This window comes from Hyperolius riggenbachi, chromosome 7, assembly GCF_040937935.1.
Source record: "Hyperolius riggenbachi isolate aHypRig1 chromosome 7, aHypRig1.pri, whole genome shotgun sequence".
Classification (NCBI taxonomy): Eukaryota; Metazoa; Chordata; class Amphibia; order Anura; family Hyperoliidae; genus Hyperolius; species Hyperolius riggenbachi.
Window position 1 is genome coordinate 204720086 of NC_090652.1, and position 23665 is coordinate 204743750.

Below are 23665 nucleotides of genomic sequence, written 5' to 3' on the forward strand. Positions count from 1 at the left end.
ACATTTGAAAAAATCTGACCAATGTATCACACACCAGTGTTCATTTTTTTCCAAATTATGAAAAAAAAATTGGAAACACCCGAAAAAAATGATTGGGTCTTTAACTCAAGAAGAGGGTACTAAATCAGAGGCGCCCCAATCATATCACCCAATGTGTCTGGATGTAAGCTTCATAGGAAACACCGCTGCTGCAGCTGGACAAATCCTCAATCCACATGCAGACAATAGTAGTATGCCACCACAGCGTTAGTAATCCAGGAATCAACACAAGTATGAATACTACTCCTCTCCAGAGGTCCCTCTTGGTCACAACCACAACCTGTATGCACACTCGCAGTGCGGGAAAGATCCGAGAGGGTACTCTCTGTAGAATTATAAAATATATCTGCTTTATTTAATAATAAGATTTATCCAACAACATAAGGGTGCACTCACATACACCTATAAATTGCCACCAGATCAACCATCAGGTTTAATCTGATCAGAGAGGGATCTATTGGCTGCCCACACACTGCACACAGATTTTAAATTGATTTCAGCATGAAATCAATTCAAAATTTGTGAAGCCACCACCTTCCTCTTCCAGGAAAGTGATATTACTACTGCAGATGATCGCCAGCCTTATAGAGTGATTCCATGACTTTGTATTTCCTGCTTTTAATAATTCTTATGTATGTGTGCACTATACTTTTTTGGTTATAAAATACTACCATACTAGTTTTAGGAAGCTAGTGAACATTAATATTTCAGTATTACGTTAATGTTATCTATATCTTCTGTGTAATATTATTCTGTTTTCTGCTCCAAACTAGTTTACAACACAATGAAACCTCTACATTTAAAAAATTGCATCATGACGAGAATCCAGCAGTTTATATGCGGATTGACTCACTTCATGAAAGAGACTTCTTGGTAAGGATTTTATGAAATGATGATGCAAAAACAGTACTATGTAAGAAATCATTAAACATAAAAATAAATCAAATATACACTACCTGAAAGACTGATTCTATCTTAAGAAGCCTAACAATGACATTCAGATTAAAGAGCAATCTTGAGGGGCCCACTTAGATCACAGCCCAACAACAATTAATACACAGAGAAGGATTGTAAGTAGTGATGGTCATGTCTAGGAGAACTCATAGAGAAGCATGTGATCCGTTTGATCGGGCGATAGATATGCAAGTCTCTAAACTGCTAATCATGATCTTGTGCTAAACCAGGATGTGATCACAGCAAATCAGAGCTTTGCAAATCTAACAGCTGATCAAACAAATCGCTTGCTTCCAGGGCCGGATTTGTACTTTTTACTGCCCTAGGCCCACCGTCACCAGCCGCCCCCTGACCAATAGCATCTCAACCAACCCCCCCATCTTACACACACATTTCCCCCTGTGTAGTATAGGTAGCACACAGTCCCCCTGTCTAGTATAAGTAGTCAGTCCTCCTCCCCAGAATAGGGAGTAACCAGCCCCCCCCCCCCTTTGTAGTATAGGTAATAGCCAGCCAACCCCAGTGTTGCATAGGTAATAGTCAACCCCCCCTGTAGTATACTGTAGGTAATAGCCATCCCCCTGCATTAGGTAGTATATAGGAAGCAGCCAGATCCCCAGCACCCCGTGTAGACTAGCTCTTAGCCACTCCCTTGTGTAGTATAGTTAGAAGCCAGCAAACCTAACGCCCCCTCCCTCCCAGTATAGCTAGTAGCCAATAGTCCCCCTAGTATAGGTTGTCAGACCACAGCAGGATAGACAAAAGTTTTTCCACCTGAGCTGAGGTGTCGCTCACCTCTCCAGGCTCAGAATCCGATGCAGGCTGCAGCGCTGATGGTCGTCGGATTGTGGGCAGCAACAGATTTCCTGCAGAGTTGCGAGCGGAAGGAGTATAGGCCGTAGCTTTTACCTCTGAGCTTTGCAATCAATCATCACTTCTGTCTGGAACCGAGTCCGCTACAACACCGAAGCTTCCTCTTCCCCTTAGCTGCCGCTGCTTGTCTCTCTACCCGGCATCTCTCACATGTGATTCGCCGATTGCATCACGTGTGAGAGATGTCTGGTGGAGGAGAGGCAAGCAGCGACAGCTAAGGGGAAGAGGAAGCTTCGGTGTTGTAGCGGAGTCGGTTCCAGCCAGAAGTGATGATTGATTGCAAAGCTCAGAGGTAAAAGCTACTGCCTATACTCCTTCCTCCTTCCGCTAACAACTCTGCAGGAAGTCTGTAGCTACCTACCGCAATGTGACAGCGGGAAAAGTGCAGGGCGGCTGCGGACCGAGTCATGAGGACTGCCTAAGTATCGGTGCCCGGCCTCTGCTTCCGCCCTAGGCCGTGGCTTAGGTGGCCTTGCCACAAATCCGGCCCTGCTTGCTTCTTCATGAGTACTCCTAGATAGAGTTGGGCCGAACGGTTCGCCGGCGAACGTGGTTCGCGCGAACTTAGGTGGTTCGCGTGCGGGTACCGCACGCGAACGTTTTGCGGAAGAAGTTCGGTTCGCCCCATAATGCACCTGAGGGTCAACTTTGACCCTCTACATCACAGTCAGCAGGCCCAGTGTAGCCAATTAGGCTACACTAGCCCCTGGAGCCCCACCCCCCTTATATAAGGCAGGCAGCGGCGGCCATTACGGCCACTCGTGTGCCTGCATTAGTGAGAGTAGGGCGAGCTGCTGCAGTCTCTCATATAGGGAAAGATTAGTTAGGCTTAACTTCTTCCTGGCTGCATACCTGTTCTGTTCAGTGAGCCCTCAGCCCACTGCATACCTGTACTGTGATCCTGCCACTGCATACCTGTTCAGTGATCCTGCCACTGCATACCTGTTCTGTGAACCCACCCACCACCACTGCATACCTGTTCAGTGATCCTGCCACTGCATACCTGTTCTGTGAACCCACCCACCACTGCATACCTGTTCAGTGATCCTGCTGCCACTGCATACCTGTTCTGTGAACCCACCCACCACTGCATACCTGTTCAGTGATCCTGCCACTGCATACTTGTTCTGTGAACCCACCCACCACCACTGCATACCTGTTCAGTGATCCTGCCACTGCATACCTGTTCTGTGAACCCACCCACCACTGCATACCTGTTCAGTGATCCTGCTGCCACTGCATACCTGTTCTGTGAACCCACCACTGCATACCTGTTCTGTGAACCCACCACTGCATACCTGTTCAGTGAACCCGCCACTGCATACCTGTTCTGTTCAGTGGACCCGCCACTGTATACCTGTTTAGTGAACCCGCCACTGCATACCTGTTCTGTTCAGTGGAGTTTGGTGTGTCAGTGTGAAGCAGTACCTTAATTACACTACCTGATTGATGTATACACATGCAATATGTTTTAAAGCACTTTAGGCCTGTCATTTAGCATTCAATGTGATTTCTGCCCTTAAAACGCTGCTTTTTGTCAAATCCAGATTTTTCCCGGGGACTTTTGGCGTGTATCCCACTCCGCCATGCCCCCCTCCAGGTGTTAGACCCCTTGAAACATCTTTTCCATCACTTTTGTGGCCAGCATAATTATTTTTTTTTTTCAAAGTTCGCATCCCCATTGAAGTCTATTGCGGTTCGCGAACTTTAACGCGAACCGAACCTTCCGCGGAAGTTCGCGAACCCGGTTCGCGAACCTAAAATCGGAGGTTCGGCCCAACTCTACTCCTAGACATGACCATCACTAATTACCGTACGTAGTTACTTAGTTATTTGGGTTGAAAAAAGACATACGGTATGTCCATCGAGTTCAACCAGAAAATAAGGTACAGCACTAGCCCCTGCACCCCACATATCCCAGATCCAGAGGAAGGTGAAAAACACTTAAAGCGAACCCGAGCCAAAGCTTGGGTTCAAAATCTAACACTTACCACTTAGAGAGGGAAGCTTCAGGATCCTAATGAGGCTTCCTTCAGTTGTTCCAAGCGCCCTGTTACAGAGCGCCCCCCCCTCTTCACATCCAGGCCGCGCTGCTCCTCTTTCTGCTTTAAGTGCACACACTTAATTTAAAGTGTTATTTGAAGTGTGGACATTGTTACAGTGGAGCGACAAGACACCATACTTCACTTTTTTTAGACAATGCATTGTCGCTAATCTTCCGGGGGGCGCACTCAGCGACGGGGGACCATGGAGTAGCGAGGGAAGGCTCATTAGGATCCTGAGGCTTTCCTCTCTTAAGGAAAGTATCTGATTTTGTGTACCCGAGCTTTGGCTTTTATATCCATATTATAGTGTAAAACCCTTATAGCATTTATTAAAGTACAACACTAGCCCCGGCACCCCACATATCCCAGATCCGGAGGAAGGCAAAAAACACTTACACACTCCAATGAGTTCTGGGTCACCATGAGCTTGCTGGTTAGTCTGTACCTCAGCATTTATTAAAACATGGTAAAAAAAATTTACATTGGAAATGAAGTTGAGAGCACACAGTTTGGCCACAGGCTCTCCCTTGTATGTCTGGTGCTTGGCTGGCTCAGGATCCCATCACATATTTTTTTCTGCTTTCCGTAGAGTTGAATGTATCAGCGCCATAGAAATGTTTATAGCTGTAGCCAGCCACTGCACATGGCTAAAGGTGTTTAGTCCTAATGCACCATGCCACAATGGAGGTAATACTCATGCTGGTTTTCATTCATTGGAGTGTAGTAAGCTGTGGTAAGCTGTGGTACCTGCTGGTAATTTGCGCACAGGGTACTGGAGCTTTCTGCAATGTCTTTGCATTGAGCAAGGAATTTTAGACTACTATTGCAGAAACCATCAATGTTATATTTTCAATGGGTAAATGGCTCTACCATGCATGCAAAGGTAAAGCAAATTGTAAGCAGCATGGAAGTTGACCAAATAAATGCACTTCCTACCATTTTTGGCTTAATCCCAAGAATTTTCTGGACCACTGAGCCCAGCGGACCAGAAACAGAAGATGAAGCCCTGCATTGGTGGCAATGGGAGAATGAAACGTTTCTTCACACTAGTTAAGAAATGGACCGTTCGGTGGGCTAATCCACTGGTTGTGGTAGTCTGGCGGGGATGTGGGAACGCTCCACTGGGAGTGGGGGTCTGGGGGGAATTGTGCAGCTGAGCGAGCGAGCAGGCTGGGGAGGGAGGGTTTCTTACCAGGCTTCCACTTTCTTCCCCTCTTGCTTCCCATGTCACGTCATGTGACTACTAAACTTCCTCCTTCCGGGTTGAAGGAAGAAGTGTGGTAGTCATGTGACGTGACGTGAGACGCAAAGGGGAAGACAGAAGCCTGGTAAGTTAACCCTTCCTCACCCGCCCGCTCAGGTGCACGGATTGAAGTGAAAATGGATCCAATTGACCGGTGATCAGATCCGTTTTCACAGATCCTTTAGCCAGTGTGAACAAAGTCTTAAGGATACGGTGAAGTGGAAACCGGATCCACATTACCGGATCCATTTGGCTTTAAAATCCAATGTGAACCGGGCCCAACACAGCTTTCCTGAGAGGTTATACCAACTATAAGGCTAGGGGCCTACTGGCAGCGCAGCACAGCAACTGTGGAACGATTGCAAAGCTCTGCATGCAGCAATTTGGGAGTGATACTGAAGTGATCGCATGGCTGCAGAGCCAAATCAAGATCGTTACAAGACAAGACAAATAACATTTATATTGCTCTTTTCTCCTGGCGGACTCAATGTGGCTCGCAATGCTGCTCAGTAGGCAGTAGCAGTGTTAGGCTAGTCCAAGGACTCCTTGCCGAATAGGTGTTGGCTTACTGAACAAGAAGAACCGGGATTTGAACCAAGGAATCATATTTGAAATTGCTTGACTGACGTGTTCCAAGAATCCCTCGCAATGCACTGCCAGGGGGTCCCAGGCCTATGGTTTTAACAGTAATATATATTAGTGGCAGTGATTCATGAAAGTAAAATTGAGCAATTCGCACCAATACTCATACAGTCAACAAGAAGGCAGATTTTTTTTTACCCAACATTAAGCACTTCTCTCCTGACGGGGCGTCATCAGGAGAACTTAGTGCACAAATCATAATACAAGTACAGAATCTCCCCACCAACCGATAGAACTTCCCTCAGCAAACAGCCCAGATCAGACTTATATACAGTACTCAAATCATAGTTTGTGGAGTGTGTTGGGAAGAGATAGCTACACCCCACTAACTATCAGGTGGGGGGGGAGGAGGGGGTCAGCAAAGACCCTTTTCCCTCACACTATCTTTCCACACCATTGATTGCATGATAACATATGCGTCTTTTATGTGTTTTTAGAATTAGTATCTCAGACATGGGGTAGCACAGACTTGTGTACCCTTTCATCTATGGGGTTCAGGTTATCAACCGTAACCAATTTCAGTACATATTGGCTTTAGCCCCTTTGGGTAAAGTGTGAGTGTATCTGTTTGGCCAGTACTATTTCTGGTAGTGTAATATATTTTGGTATACGATATACTTTGTACTGTATTATATGTACTATCATTTCAAAGTTCCATGATTATACTGATATGACATAGACTCTTGCCTGGTTACAGGTACTACAACAGAGTCATCCAGAGGATGTGCGGGGCATGGTGTTAGTCAGCAAGTGCTGCAAAGTCATTTTTCTGAAAAGGGCAAAGTTTGATGAACTTTGTGATCTCAAAACAGTTGAGAAGCTCCAAAAATACCTAAAGATTTACCCCAGGTAGGTGATATATTACAACCTGCTCTAATAGCTGATGCTCTCCTAGATAAGCAGTTCCCACCTCCACTCCAATATAGACATTGAAAGGAAGCTGAGAGTGATGTAAGACCATTACTGTATGTCAGACAGGATATTGCCTAAATCTAGCCACACACAGATCTTGCTCTTCCTCGATTACCCACTAAACCAAGTCCCCCTGGTACTGGATACAATATATATCGTAGGGAGAGATAAAAGATTACTCAAAGAAGTTTATAGAGTGCAAGATGCATACAATGCATATAATGTGTCCATAAGCCTCTCCTCAGACTTCCTAATCACTCAATACTGGTGAGACTGTCTGCTACTGTAAGTGCATGCTTTTGCGGTGGCCACGCATGTAACAATCTGGTGAGGATATATCTGACAGAACTTCTATTTTCCAGCATTCAATTTGTTGTAGCCTTTTATATAAGGGCAGGAAAAAAGTGTTTTAATCTTTCAACCTCATAATGTGTAATGGGTAGTACTAGACTAAAACAGATTGAGACAAGTTTGTGAGTTTGTGTAAATTGTAAGCTTGATTGGACAGGGATTGCCTCTCCTTCTGTGTCATAGGCTGTAACTGTTTATGTAAGCAACAACACTCTGTAATTTATTATACAGCACTGAGTGATATGCTGGCACTTTGTAAATAAAGATAACAGTAATACTAATGGTATAAAGCCCATATAGTGGCTAGCTACTTTGTAATAGCCACCAGTATCTCTTGGTAGCAGATGTTCCTCTCCATTACCCGCGAATAACTGCATATAACAGCTGGAGTTCACTCATTCATTAGAGGATGCAACTTTCCAGATGTTTCAACCATTATCTGTATAATTTGGGGATGATGGAGGACACCAGAGTACCCAGAGACAACCCCCACACACAGGAAGAACTTTGTCATATTTGACAAAGTCTCTCATGATTTCTGCAATGAAGTAGAGCAGAGGAAATATTAATAATAGTAGTTTACCCCAAAGTGTAGTGTATAGCCAGTTATACTTTTACACAATTTTTTTTTTTTGGTGTGAAAGTCAGGGCCTTTCACACCAAAATTCGTACCGCTTAGCGATTGAAATTTTTTGGCTGATTTTATGCAGCAATTTTACAGCAATTGAATTAGCAATCCTTTTTCTGGGACTGAACATCGCAGAACAAAAATGCTACATGCATTGCTGGTTGCAACACTGCAGTGTTAATGCTCCCATAGAGAGACACTGCACTACTGATTTGCCAATCCCAGTGCAAACATCCCCCAATTGCCCACAGTGTGAAACGGCCCTTTACTATTTACTTAAAGTGTACCCAAGGCGGCGTGTGACATGATGAGATAAACATGTATTTACAGTGCAAAACACATAAATAACCAGGCTGTTTTATTTGTTGTATTTTGCTGTCTGAAAGAGTTCATTTTTTTGCATAGAAGTGAGAGCTTCGTCTTGTTGGTACCTTGTCGGGAATTTAGTAAACCTCACTGATAAGCAGATTACAGCCATAAAAGTTTTCCTGGCAGAATACAACTTCTGAGAGCAGAAGGAATTAAAGGGAATCTGAACTGAAAATAAACTTACGATATAATGATTTGTATGTGTAGCGGAGATATGAGTCTAATATTGTTTCCAGTACAGGAAGAGTTTAGAAACTCCAGTTGTTATCTATGCAAAAGAGCTAATATGAACTCCACTACCTTTAAAGTCGCAGAGAGCTCTGTCTTCTGAAGCTTATTATCTCAAGAGACTGTCACTGTATTTTGTTTTTCTGCAGAATGAAGTTCAAAAGTTCATTAGCCTGCTCTGTGAAATCATTTAGAATGCTGAGTGTAGTGTGTAAATTGCAAATATTAGAGAATGATGCAATGTTATTTAAAAAAAACTATATAATTGAAAATAAAAATATGAGACTATTTTTTTGCTACTAATGTTCTATTAATCATCCGTACTACACATACAATTCATTATATCATAATTGTATTTTCCGCTTCAGTGTCACTTTAAAAAAGGTCAATAGTTCATGTATTTTAACTCTGGGTCACTTAATAGACTGTAACTGAGCAGAAGCAACAAAACATTCAATCAACTTTTTAAATGTTTAAATATAAAATAATATCTAAAAAATGTAATTTTTAGGAGTAGTAGGATAAATACAATTGTTTATCTCATCAGTTTATTTTCACCTTGGGTTCACTTTAATAGTCTTGGGAGAGGAGGGTGCCACATGGATATGCAAACTTGCTTCATAAGTCCAATTGTCCTTCAATGACTGTGTGCTATGCTACACTCATCCTTTAAAATACGTGCTGGCACCTAACAGTATAAACATATTTTTGCAGTTTTACAGAATGTATATAATTTCCAAGTGTTTTCTTTCTGCTCGCTTCATGGTTACCATACTTTAACTTAGTATCACTGAAAGTAATATAACTTACATATATGCTGTAATTTTACAGTGTAATTTAGAAGCTGCAGCTAATGAATACCTGTTCCTTGCAGTGACGACAATCTGAGTAAACTCTTCCTGCAACAGAATGACTGGAGCATGTTCAAAAAAGATTTAGTAAACTTGCTTGTTAAGCCTCTTACCACCCATCAGGCTGAAACAAAACAGATAACAAAATGCTTTCAGTTTCCAGCTGGCTCAAGCCAGACTGGCATCTTGGATCTGTGTTCTACTGCTCTAAAAAAACAGCAAAGTGCAACTGCAACACCGAGGGGCAAGAATGTGTCTACACAGGAAAGAAGGGACAATCCTCTTAAAAGAAATGTAAAGCTTGTTCATGGAGTTGCTGCTCCTAGGCCCAGACTTGACCGAATATTGTACTGACAATTAATGTTCATTCAGCGTCTTATCTCTTAAAGCATCTTTTGGCCGCTATTAAAGACAAGCAACAATTGGTGCAATCATTTTTATTTTGCATTGAATATTTTTTGTTATTATTTAAAAGTCTATATTAAAGCAAAACTAAACTGAAAATAAACTTACGAGATAATTTATTAGCAGGTGTAGCAGTAATGATAAATAGAATTAAATATACAAAACTTAACAATGCAAAATTTGCTTTAGGCTGCCTTCACAGTGGGACGTTACAGGCGCACGTTAGTGCAGCCTGTAACGCTCCCCCAACGCACAGCAATGTAACACAAGTGGGCTGTTCACAGTGCCCACGTTGCGTTACATGTAACGCTGCACGTTGTAGTGAAAGTGCAGCATGCTGTGCGTTCTACGTTAGACTGTTTGCACATGCTCAGTGGGGGGCGGAGAAGAGGCGGGGAGATGCCGCTACAGTAGCCGTGCACATGGCTACTTAATATGCACTGCACTGGCGGTTGCTGATTGGCCGGCGGGACCACGTGATGCGGAGTGTCTCGCTCCGCATCACGTGGTCCCGCCGGCCAATCAGCACCACTCTGGGAGACCTTATGTGGATAGAGCCGCCTAACGCGGCTCACTCTAATGTCCTCTCCCGCACCAGCAGGTGTTGCGTTAGGGGCACGTTATGCGACCATAACGTCCCCTAAAACGCAACGTCTTATGGCCCGTACTCACGGGCTGCAGAAGTGGCCTGTCGCCAGCACACGTGAGCGTGCTAGCGACAGGCCGGCGACAGCTTCTCTCCAGGTCCCTCCGCGTACACACGCGGAAGAGGGACCAGCGGCGAGACGGAAGCTGTCGCCGACGTTCCTCCTCCCCCCGCCGGAAGCTTCATTCACCTCAATGGAGGTTGCTGTCGCTAGTCCGCGTACTCACGCGGACTAGCGACAGTTGCGGCGGAGGTGCGGCGGCGACTGTTGCCATGCGATTGAAACTTTCAATCGCATGGCGACAAGAGCGGCGGGCGACAGTTCGGGGTGCGCGCAAGTGCGACGGCCCATACTCACGGGCGACAAAAGTCCCTCGTGAGTATGGGCCATAAGTGTGTAAGTAGCCTTAAAGTAAATAAATAAATCAGTGACTTTTAGTTCATTGGCTATGATGATATACAAACAGACCTGTCATCTGTTGTAACATAGGACAACAGTTGCTCCTTCTCTAAACATGCACCATGTACAGACAAAAGTGTATTCCTCCTGAGCTGATTTTCTATGTGGTTTTCTCGACAGACAGGTTTCACGTTATATCTCTTTCATTTATACCATTTAAATGTCTATTCAGGGAAAGTATTGTCTCAGCGATTTGGCTGCCTGCTTTTTACATGAATGATTGCACAAGGCCTAGACTGTCAAATTCCACACATTTTTTTCAGCACGTTGGAAGATTTCTGTGACTGATGTTTTTTATTTTGTCCAGGACTCCTCATTTTAAACGTTTGCTGCTAATTTACGGATTGATTTGTTATATTATAGTTTGAGCACAAGAATTAAACAGGCATGCAAGTGAGATGTTTTGTTTAAAACATATCGGCAGTGAAATAAACTTGATAGCACAACTTTCTACGTGGCCAGGCTGAGGCCCAATTGCCTGTTATGATAATAAACATGAAAGAGAGGGCAGTTGGCACCACGACTGTAAAAAGGAGAGGAATATTGGTTGTTGCACCACTTGCACTCGAAGGAAAACAGCGTGCAGAGGCCAGACAGTCAGAGACGTACAAGTAGCAATGAGGAAGGAGAGGGTGGTCAGTACTGCTATTTGACCTTTTATAGGTAATGTGTACAAACAGGTTCACTGTGAATTACAGCTTCATGTTAAAGTCCATCCACATACTGGAGTGGGTATAGATAGGTTGGGTGCTGGATACAGGAAGCCTGATGGCCATTTACCACTAGGCGGGACCCAGGTTCAAAGCGTCTGATGGGGCACCCAATGTGAAACGGCGGTCAGGCTTCCTGTACCCAGGACCCACCATATCTACTCCCACTTTTGTGTCTTGAAAATTAGTATACATTTTATTTATCATGTTACTTTTATCACTGTCATTACCAATTCTGTATTTTGTATTCTGTATTTTGTCACTAATTATGCATCTTGTATATTGGTGTACACTATTGTCTGTAATATTATTATGTACCCCATGTTCGTTTCTTACTTTGTACAGCGCCACAAAATATGTTGGCACTCAAAAATAATAATAATAATATGTCTTAGGCTCGGTCCACATTAGGCACGTTTGCAGAACGGAGTCCGTGGTCCGTGCTCCGGGTTTGAAAACCCGGAACGCAAACGGTTTCGTTTTTCCAAATGCTTCTAAGTTGCAGCATACGTTTCCAGTCCGGATTCAGGGTGGCGAGGGGGCCACCATGCTGGATGGGGTAGTAGGCAGGAAGAGGTGCAGCGGGAACAGCGGCGGGGAGGGGAGTTGGACCCCCCTCCCTCACCTGGGACCCCCCTTCCCCGCTCCCCCTCCAGCTAGTTTCTTTTAAAATTAATTTAGTAGCAAGCAGGGAACTCACTCACTTCCTTGTTCCACCACTCACTGCGTCACTTCCTGACGCTCAATGAAGTGCAGAGGGCAGCATTGCAGGAAGTGACGCGGCAAACGGTTGAATACAAGGAAGAGAGTAAGTTCCCCGCTCACCGTTACACTGATTATAAAATGATTTTAAAAGAAACTAGCTGGAGGGGGAACGGGGCATCCAGGTGACGGGGGGGGGGGGGGGGGGGGAGACTGTCCCACCTCTCCGCGCCGCTGCACATGCTGGCCCCCTTCCTGCTACCCCCTCCAGAATGGCGGCCCCCTCCCCCCCACAGACAGGGTTGGGACACTGGAAACAGGTCCGTTTCTGTGTCCAAAGCTGTCTGTGTAAAGGGGTATCCATTTTTTTGCATTAGGTTTCACTACCCCTGCGTGTATCCGGGGTCCATGAAAACCCTGCAAATTCGGACCCTACGTTCAGTTTTCAAAAGCGGATCCCCCAGATTGCCCACGGATCCGCTTTTGAAATGGGTGAAGACTGCCCCTATTTTTAACATTTGTATCCAGGGCTCCGGTTTTGGTCGGGCCTCAAACCGAAGCCACGGATACATTTTTTAAACAAATGTGAACCGAGCCTTAGTCTCTATTGACTGTAACATGAAGCTGTAATGCACAGTGAAGTTGTGTGTACACTTTACCAATAAAAGGTCAAACAGCAGAGCTGACTACCCTCTCTTCCTCAATACTGTCTGTTATTATGAGAAATATTTCAATTCAAACATTCATTTTGTAGCTTAAAAAGCTCTATATTCATATAAGCAACTCTTCTTCCTGACCTAGACTCCTGTTTGAAAGTTACTTCAGTGGAGACAGTAACAGACTTTTAAGGTTGCCATACAATTATAGATTTGCAGCAGATTCGACCATCAGATAGATTTCTGTCAGATGCCTGTCAAGTCGAATCTGACAGCAATCTATCTAATGTGTGCCACACACTAGGGGCTTGATTCACAAAAAGGTGCTAACATAGTTAGCATGTCCAAAAGCTTTGCACGTGCTAACTAGGGTGCTAAGTAGTTAGCATATGCAAAATTAGCACCGTAGTTAGAACATGCAAACTTAGCACCGTAGTTAGCACATGCAAACTTAGCACTGTAGTTAGCACATGCAAACTTAGCACCGTAGTTAGCACATGTAAACTACTTAGCACCATAGTTAGCACATGCAAACTTAGCACCGTAGTTAGAACATGTAAACTACTTAGCACCGTAGTTAGCACATGCAAACTACATAGCACCCGGCTAACTAGGGTGCTAAGTAGTTTGCACGTGCTAACAAGGGTGCTAAGTAGTTTGCATGTGCTAACTACAGTGCTAAGTAGTTTGCATGTGCTAACTACAGTGCTAAGTAGTTTGCATGTGCTAAGTAGTTTGCATGTGCTAACTACGGTGCTAAGTAGTTTGCATGTGTTAACTATGGTGCTAAGTAGTTCTATGTGCTAACTATGGTGCCAAGTAGTTTGCATGTGCTAGCTACGGTGCCAAGTAGTTTGCATGTGCTAACTACGGTGCTAAGTAGTTTGCATGTGCTAACTATGGTGCTAAGAAGTTTGCATGTGCTAACTACTTAGCACCCTAGTTAGCATGTGAAAAGCATGTTAGCACATGCAAAGCGCCTTTTCACTGGCGTGCTAACACTTAGCATCCTTTAGTGAATCGAGGCCTAGGAATGCATTATTGGACCATTAGATCCAATGCAACTCTATGGGCCATGGATTTGCTACCAGCAGCAGATCAACTTAGATCTTCCATCCTGTCAGATAGATTAAATCCATTGATATCGGCCACAAATTGATCGATCGATTTGGTAGAATCGATTTCTGATCAATTCCGTAGAATCGGTCGATTAATGGCTGAAATCGACCAGTGTATGGGCCCCTTTAGTCATTTATTTCTGGCATTCCTGTGCTCATGTAACTGTGGTATAGAGGTGAATCTAGAGTATAAAGGGGCCCATACACTGATCCATTTCAGCCATCGATCGATTGATCGATCAGAAATTGATTCTATCAAATCTATCAATCGATTTGTGTCCGATTTTGATGGATTTGATCTATCTGACAGGAAGGATGGAAGATCTAGGTCTATGTGCTGCTGGTAGCAGATCCATGGCCCATAGAGTTCCATTGGATCTAATGGTCCAATAATGCATTTAGATAGATTTCCAATAGATTTCATTCTGGTATCTATTGGAAATCTGTTCCTAGTGTGTGGCACACATCAGTCTCAGTGATTTCCTGCTGCAAATGCTTCTAGTGTCGTGAATGACAGTTACAAATCTTCCTGTAGGTGGTGATCAAAAAATTCTCCTAATAAGCTAAATAATGTCACTGCCAGAATCAGATCTTATTTGGACAAGTAAGTTTATTTGGCAATTGTTCAAACCAGACAGTATAGAAATAGTCATCAGTACAGAAAGTGCTAATTTTATAGTGAACAGTTCTGTGGCATACTGCTCCGCATTACAGCAAGTTCAGCATTGCTGCGAGTGGTAGAGGGAGTATGTTACTTATTAAAGGACAACTGAAGAGAGAGGGATATGGAGGCTGCTAGATTTATCTCCTTTCAGACACCAGTTGCCTGGCATCCTTCTGATTTTTTATGCTTTAGTAGTGTCTGAATCACACACCTGAAACAAGCATGCGGCAAATGCAGTCAACTTTAACTCTACATACTTGTTCAAGGACTATGGCTAAAAGTATTAGACACAGAGTATCAGCAGGACAGCCAGGCAATTTGCATTGTTTAAAAGGAAATAAATATGAAAGCATACCTCCCAACCTTTTGAGATGAGAAAGAGGGACACTTAAGCCACGCCCCTGATCATGCCCCAGACACAACCCTATTCACGCATACCATAAAAATTTTAAAAGAAAAATATGTTGCTTTATAATTCAAACCACACTGGTCCTTCCTATCCTGGTCCATTTTCCTTCATATTAACATTTTAAAATTAGTAATATATAAGTTTAACAGATGGGAATAAAGTTTAGAATCAATCAAACACATTTTTTTAGTAAAGAAATATATATATTTATATAGAAAGAGGGAGAAATGAGGAGGGAAGAGGGACATGGCTCCCAAAGAGGGACCGTCCCTCCAAAAGAGGGACAGTTGGGAGCTATGTGAAAGCCTCAGTTCAGTGACCACTATCACAAAAATCATAAAATGTAAACAAATACAAATAAGAAGTATGTTTCTTCCAGAGTAAAATGAGCCATAAATTACTTTTCACTTATGTTGCTGTCACTTGCAGTAGGAAGTATAAATCTGACAGAACTGACAGGATTTGGACTAGCCCGTATCCACATAGGGGATTCTCAGCAAAGTTTTTATTCTTTCTAAAGACATTCCCTGAAAAGGATTTATACAATCAGGGGTGCCGCCAGCATACAAGCGAGTCAAGCCCCTGCTTTGGGCCTCACTTTACAGAGGGGCCTCGCTCTGTTGCTGGAGGCCGCCGACCTGCTCTGTGCAGTCACGGGTGGTCCCCCGTAAAACTTACACGACCTCGCTCCTGCATGGACTCCTCGCTGCTCTCTCCTGTTGCCGGGCTGGTCTCTCCACCTGTCGCCGCCACTGGCGTCCTGTTTCCATGGTTACCCAACGGCACCTCTAATGACGCAGAGGTGCCGCCGTAAGTAACATGAATGCGGCGAGGTGGCGAGAGTTGGAAAGCCCAGCTAAAGGAGAAGAGCGCAGCAAGAGGAGTCCGCGTTGGAACGAGGTAAGCCTGGGCACCACCTGTATCTGGCTACCTAAACTGCTGCCCCTATGGCTCACTACCTATACTGAAGGCCCCATCTGTACCTGGCTACCTATATACTGCTACCCCTATAGCTCACTACCTATACAGAAGGCACTATCTGTACCTGCTACCTATATACTGAACCCCATAGCTCACTACCTATACTGAAGGCCCCATCTGTACCTGGCTACCTATATACTGCTGCCCCTATAGCTCACTACCTATACTGTCTGCAGCACCTGTAGCTCGCGACCTATTTTGGGGCACCACCTGTTCTTGGCTACCTATACTGCAGCACCTATAGCTCACTACCTATATTGGGGCACCACCTGTTCTTGGCTACCTATACTCAAGCACCTATAGCTCACTACCTAATCTAAGGGTACCACCTGTACCCTATCTCATATGTTAACCGGGGGCTATCTGCATTTTGCTAATATTTGGCTCCTACCACAGCACATCTTTGCCACGCCCACTTCTTCACCACGGCGTGTTTTGCGCGCTGCTTTCTTTAGTGTTGGTGCTGCACCCATATTTTTTGCAGTGGCGCTCTTTGAGCACCGCTAACTTTGGTGTGTGTGGGGGGGAGGTTATCAATTCATGGGCTGCTTGGGGCAATCAAAACCTTAGCTGCACCACTGTATACAATGATGCTGGCCAGCCTCCCTGTTCGCTGCATAGTTTTTGGCAGTTGGACTACCTACTAAAGTGACAGCAACATAGGAGAAAAATAATTTATGTCTCATTTTACTCTGGAAGAAACATATTTCTTATTTGTATACGTTTGCATGTATTTTAAATTTTACAATTTTTTCTTGGTCCTTTAAGCAAAACCGATAAACTGACATTTTTATTTCAACTGTTAGGTATCTAATACCTGAAGGTACAAGCTGGAAAATGGAGTGGGCATGGTGAGAGAGGCAATCTTTTGATGTGTTTTTTTGCTCTTGGCTTGCTGAGGTCCTATATAGAGCTCAAGCTGCAGCCAACTATCCTTTCTGCTTTGTGTGATGAGCTGCAGTCTCACCCTCTTATGTGTATGAGACACACCAGAGAGTGTGATAGCAGAATAATACTGTACCACTGCTGTCTGTAGTAGGATCATTTCTTTCAGCTGCATCAGATGGTGCCTCCTTTCCTGGGCAGTCTTCATGATGGAAGCAGCGTTGTTTTCTCATTTCAGATTTGGGGAGATTATGTACTCTTGGAATTTAAATGAACAGCTGATTCTTTTAGGATTATGTTTCTGTGCTGTGAGTGTGTTATTCTAAAATCAGCTCTCATCTTAGTTCTTCAGAACACTGACCTCATAATGCTGCTGCACCAAGAACAGAGCTGTCCTACTAAGTAACTGTAAGCAGACTCATCTGTACTAATAAGTCCAAATCTTGTTGTGTCACCTGTGAACTTTAGGACCTTAACAGGTGGATCTCTGAAAGTGCAGCCAACCCAACAGGAAGAAGCTGGGGCTATCACTAAATAACTACCACAGCTGCTAGTTGACTGGATCAGCTGCTGGAAGCTTTCATTCACTATTCCTAACTTCTGCTCCTTGGGTGGGCATGCTTAAAGGACACATTCGAGCTCCGGTGTCCCCAGATCCCCTCTGTTGCAGATGCCGACTTCGCCAACTTGGAGAGTTCTGTGCAGGCGCAGAAGTACTGCACCTGCGCAGAACGCTCCCGGCCATGGGAGCACAATCGTGAGCAGAGTGGCCATGCAGACGCAGTAGATGCCGACCTGGCAAAGTTAGCATCTGCAACGGAGGGGATCCGGGGACCCTGGAGCTGCGGCGAGGGATAGGAGCTGGAGGAAGCCCCAGGTAAGTACGGTAGATCTTGTTTTTTTATTTTGCTTGGACCTGTCCTTTAAGAAAATTAAGAGAATTTTTAAACAGTGGTGTCAGGGCCGGCCCTAGACTTTTTGCCGCCTGAGGCAAAATTAGAAAAAATCGCCGCCCCCCCCCCCCCGCGGGCAGGAAGGGGGTATTGGGCCTAGCGGTGGGGAGGGGGGTTGGACCCCCCTCCCTCGCCTGGGTCCCCCGATCTGCTCTCCCCTCCAGCTTTAAAAAGTGAAGTACCAGCTCTATGATTAAGAGGCAACGGGCGGGGATCACTCACCTTTTCCGCGTTCCATCGTGCATTTCACTGACGTCACTTCCTGCAACGCCGTCCACTTACAATACAGTGGGCGGCGTTGCAGGAAGTGACGTCAGTGGAGCGCACGCTGGAACGCGGAAAAGGTGAGTGATCCCCGCCCGTTACCTCTTAATCATAGAGCTGGTACTTCACTTTTTAAAGCTGGAGGGGAGCGCAGATTGGGGGACCCAGGCGAGGGAGGGGGGTCCAACCCCCCTCCCCACCGCTAGGCCCAATACCCCCTTTCTGCCGCTACCCCTCCAGCTCGGCGGGCGGCCCCCCACACCCATAGACAGGCGGGTGCCGCCCCCCAGAAATGCCGCCTGAGGCAAATGTTTCACCCCGCCTCATGAGGGGGACGGCCCTGAGTGTCGTATTTGCCAGCACTCTAGGGTTCCAGGTTTATATAATGGCCAGATTACTATCTACATGGAGCTTATATGTTCCGCGTATGTATGTTTTCTGGCTGTTTTTATTTAGCCGCAGGGAGAAGCAGAGAGACAACTCTCCCTGTGCTAGGTAAACTAGGGGAATAGAACAAATATATTCTCCTACTGATAACCTAATTTGTATCCTTTTGGATGCATCATTTGGGGTGCTGCTATTGTTGGCACCTAAATTACAGTGATTTTATAGAAATTCCCTCTGCACCACTATAGCCGCAACATTAACCACATTGCATCCAGACCTTGTTTTCCCCTTATTGACCAGAGCAGTTTTGACGCTTTAGCGGTGTCCCTGTTTAATCACCAATAACTTCATCTGTACTCGTGCTACTTAAATGATCTATATATCGTTTTTTTCAAGACAAACTAAGCTTTCATTGGGTGGTATTTGGTCCCAAATAAAATGTTCCTCTCTATGCATTTTAATGGGAAAAAGGGGGGAAAAATAAAAAAAATGCATCATTTCTCCATTTTGACCAATTTCTGTTTAAAAATAAAAAGTGCGATTGACATAAAAACTGTGCAACCAGTTAGTCGCCCCAGTATAGATATCCAGATGTGTCCCCAGTATCACCCCCCCCCCCAGTATAGCCAGATGTGTCCCCAATATCAGCCCCCCCAGCATAGCCAGATGTGTCCCCTGTGTTTGCCACCCCCAGAATCGATTGACAGATGCACCCCCAAGAATAGTGCCCCTCTTTATAACCACATGTGTCCCCTGGATCAGGATTACCCCATTATAGTCAGATGTACCCCCAAGATTAGTGCTGCCCCCCATTATAACCAAATGTGCCCCCAGTATTAAGTTATGGGCCCCCCAGGTGCCCAGATGTGCAAAATGTGTAAACCCCCCCTCCCCTTGGTTACTCAGATGTCCCCCCGTGCATATGCACCCCCCCCCCCTTTACATATCCCCCCCTCCCCCCAATAATCTATAGATCCAGATGCACCCCCCCCCCCATTAGGCAGCCCCCTCGGCGCACAAATAGTTACAAAAGATGCACAAGCAAGCAGCCACACTCACCTACCTCGGTCCTGCGACTGTCTTGAAGCCTGATCCTCCGATCACCGCTCTGCAGTCAGCCGCATATTGCCGGTAACCCGGGTCCCGGCTTGATGACGTCATCAAGCCGGGACCCGGGTTTCCGGCAATATGCGGCTGACTTCAGAGCGGTGATCGGAGGATCAGGCTTCAGGATAGTCGCAGGAACGAGGTAGGTGAGTGTGGTTGCTTGTGCATTTTTTTTAACTATTTGTGCGCCGAGGGGGACAGATGAAGGATCGCTGCAGTTCACTACTGCAGCGATCATTCATGGGAGGAGGGTATACCAATTGGCCAAAAGGGAACATGTTCCCTTCCACCAATTAGTATTGCAGCTGACAGTGCCGGAGGGTGCGTTCTGAAGCGCACCCGATCGTGCACAGCAGGGCTGCAAGGAGGTCAGTATATCTACGTCACTGTGGCTTGGAGGGTGCCACAGCTGACGTAGATATACTGTAGTGGAGGGGAAAGTGGTTAAGGTCTATAGCAGAGCCCATATCAAGCACTGTGCAGTGCTGAGCAGGCTCCAAAGCGACCTGATAATATCTGTAAATTCATATTACCCATGTACCACGGGTCGCACTTAGAGATGGCCTGAACTGTTCGCCGGCGAACGGTTCCCGGCGAACTTCCGTGGTTCGCGTCCGTGGAGAACCGTGAACTCTTGTGGAAGTTAGAGTCACCCCCATAGTGCATCATTAGGGTCAACTTTGACACTCTACATCACAGTCAGCAGGCACATTGTAGCCAATCACGCTACACTCCCTCCTGGACCCCCCCCCCCCCCCCCTTATAAAAGGCATGCAGCGTCAGCCTTTTCACTCACTCGTGTGGCTGCAGTAATTAGAGAAGGGAGAGCTGCTGCAGAGAGAGCTATAGGGAAAGCTTAGTTAGGCTCTTGTAGGCTTGTTAGCTTGCTCCTTGCTGATTTTTATTGCTAAAAAAGCACCCCTCAACAGCTCTTTTGACAGATGTTGTTCTTGTGATCTATTTTTTTTATGTGTGTGGCCCACTTGCATTATATACATCCCTGTCAGTCAGTCGCAGCTGGCCTTTGGCACCTTAATTCCTACTGTGCCACTGCCAGGCCCAGCATATTCAGTGACTACCTGTGTGTGTGACAGGCAGCTGCACATTTGTAATCCCAATCACTACACCTGTTCACTGTTCAGTGCACCTACCTACCTATACCTGCGTGAGCACACACATTGTTAATACCACCAGTCATTGCACCTGTTCAGTGTACCTGTGTGTGTGTGTGTGTGACAAGCAGCTGCAAATTTGTAATACCAGTCACTGCAACCTGTTCCCTACACCTGTGTAACCGTACATTGTATTAGTCAAGTCAGTGCATACCTTTCACTTCATCCCCCCAATATGGACAAAACAAAAGGAAGAGCCAGAGGCAGGCCGTCTGGCAGGTCTGTTCGAGGGCGCGCTGACGTGATTTTGTGTGGCCCTCGACCAAAGTACAGTGTTCAGAAGAAGGCACGTGCCATCAACCCCCAATATTGTCAGGACGTAGTTGACTATTTAACACAGAACACCTCATCTTTCTCAGCTTCCGCACGGAAGCGTGACATATCTTCCTCCTCCTGCTCTGATTTTGGCACCCCACTTAACACTCAGTCGACCGCCACCACCAAAGTGCCATCACCCCAGGGCTCAGCAGTGTGGAAATTTGTGTGTGTGTCTGCCTCAGATGAGAGCAATTCCATCTGTACTCTCTACCACTGAAAATTGAGCGTGGAAAGACCAAGACCCGCGTAGGGACAACTACCTTACGAAGGCACATTATTACAAAGCACAAACTGCAATGGGATGACCACCTGAGGAAAAGCAGCACACAAAAGCAAAGCCACACACCGCAGTGGAAGATACTAGGCCGCAATTTTTTCTCAAAAAAGGCGATACCTAAACTTTACCGTGATGTTGAAAGGCAAGTGGTGACATCTCTGGCACACAGCATTGGGTCAAGGGTCCTTCTGACCACGGATGCCTGGTCTGCAAAGCACGCTCAGGCCTGCCCGAAGACTAAGTCAGTCCCCACACACAGCATCTCTGCCTGCCCCAAGACTAAGTCGGTCTCCACACAGCTTCTTTGCCTGCAGGCCGCTTGACTGCCTTCTCCGCCACCACCAACAGGGTCCACAAGGACTCCAGACAGATTCCTGAATTTTTAACGCCGCTGCTAGCATCGGCCGCTATAATAATTTTTCTGGTGCGTGTACATGCCTGCCTAATTTTTCTGGCTGCACTGCGGCTGCAACAACAAAACAAAAGGCATGTACATGTGTCAATACCCCTTCGTGATCGTTACCTTGCCGCGGTGAAGGGGCTTGTGTATCACAATGAAGCAGTGACCAACGGCTATATGAGTGTCTCGGAGGGTGGCACACCAAAGATAATAAGTTCGTTGCTTCATTGTGGACAGATCAAATTCGACCAGCTGGACAATCACTGTTGTTCTGTCATTGAGCTACCTCAGTCTGGCAACCATATGGGCTTGAAAACCGCTATCGCCTGCACTCACGCCATGGTGCGCACCAGTCCAGCACGGCCGTCAGTGTAAATCAGTACTCTAATTACACTCCCTGATTGATCTATACACATACAAGATGTTTTAAAGCACTTTAGGTCTCCAATTTAGCATGCAATGTGATTTCTGCCCTTAAAACGCTGCATTGTGTCAAATCCAGATTTTTCCCCGGGACTTTTGGCGTCTATCCCACTCATCCTTGCAAAAACTCAGATGTTTGACCCCTTGAAACATCTTTTCCATCACTTTTGTGGCCAGCATAAATGTTTCTAGTTTTCAAAGTTCGCCTCCCCATTGAAGTCTATTGCGGTTCACGAAAGCTTGCAAGTTCGCAAATGTTTGTGGAGGTTCGCGAACCTAAAATCGGAGGTTCGGGCCATCTCTAGTCGCATTTATAACGAAATGCGCGGTACACTGTGGGGGTAGAACCGGTACAGTTTGGATCCATTTCAGTATCATGCCTGAAGCAGAAAGTTTCAAAAGATTGCCCAGGACCAAGCTAAAATTTTACTTAAAGAGTAACAAACCTGACTCTCTTCTAGCAAAACGTCTACGTCAATCAGATACTACTTTTAAGCCAATTAACCTTCAAATAGGGAAAAATCAATGCTCAGCAAACGCAATCAAAATTGTAGACACATTTCGAGCTAATCTTGAACGTTTATACAATGCCCCAGAATCAGCTACAGCCACGCAAATAAATGACTTCCTAGCAAATATTCCCTTCCCCCCTCTCCCACCAGGCTTCAACGAACGATTAGAAGCAGAGGTAACCCTCCCTGAAGTGCAACTGGCGATCAAATCCCTTAAAATCAACAAACAGCCTGGACCTGATGGCTTCCAAGCCATATACTATAAAAAATTTGCAGATGTCCTAGCCCCTGAGCTAATAAAAGCCTTTAATAGTATACTCTGTGACGCACATTTTCATGCAGACTCCACTACAGCCAGTATAACCATGATTCCCAAACCCGGAACAGATCAATCTCTTTGGTCCAACTTCAGACCAATCTCGCTACTCAACATAGATCTCAAACTCCTAGCCAAAATACTAGCCTCCCGCCTATCATCAGACATTACTAGCCTAATATCAAATGACCAAGTGGGCTTTATGCCACATAGGCAAGCAAGCGATAGTATTAGGAGATTAATACATTTAATACACCACGCCAAGATCAGCCATCAACCATCTGTGCTTTTGTCCCTGGACATCACAAAAGCGTTCGACTCGGTTTCCTGGGCTTTTCTAATACAAACACTGAGCAAATGGGGCTTTGGTAAGCATTTTCTCACTTGGGTTAAAGCCCTATATACCTCCCCCTCAGCTTTTATCAAATATAACGGCTTCAAATCCTCCATCTTTCCGATCACAAGGGGAACCCGACAAGGTTGCCCACTATCCCCACTCCTATTCGCTCTTATAATTGAGCCACTAGCAATACTTATTAGGAACTCCCCAGACATTAGTGGAATAAATTTAGGAGGAAAAGAACACCATATTGGCCTCTTTGCTGATGACCTGATAGTATGTCTTACACACCCTACTAAGTCTCTTTCCACATTGTTTAACATACTTAATCACTACGGACTTGTCTCAGGACTTAAAATCAATGCAACCAAATCCAAAGCACTAAACATTAATCTCCCCTTTCGCCTGATGCAAGCTCTTTGGGA

The 23665-nt window shown here is 45.4% G+C and overlaps 1 protein-coding gene across 9 annotated transcripts in view; it reads left to right on the top strand.

The window, feature by feature from the left end:
- LOC137525748 (cyclic nucleotide-binding domain-containing protein 2-like) overlaps positions 1 to 9575 on the top strand; it is a 67704-nt gene extending 58129 nt beyond the window's left edge. For 6 of the 9 annotated variants that reach the window (XM_068246942.1, XM_068246938.1, XM_068246940.1 and 3 more), the window contains 3 exons: positions 813 to 912; positions 6494 to 6645; positions 9159 to 9575. In XM_068246942.1, coding sequence (XP_068103043.1) covers positions 813 to 912; positions 6494 to 6645; positions 9159 to 9489 — 583 coding nt within the window. In that variant the 3' untranslated portion in view covers positions 9490 to 9575. Of the gene's footprint in view, positions 1 to 812; positions 913 to 6493; positions 6646 to 9115 lie in introns of all 9 variants that reach the window. The other 3 variants (XM_068246941.1, XM_068246943.1, XM_068246944.1) reach the window with 3 other exon arrangements.
- Positions 9576 to 23665: the final 14090 nt, after the last annotated feature.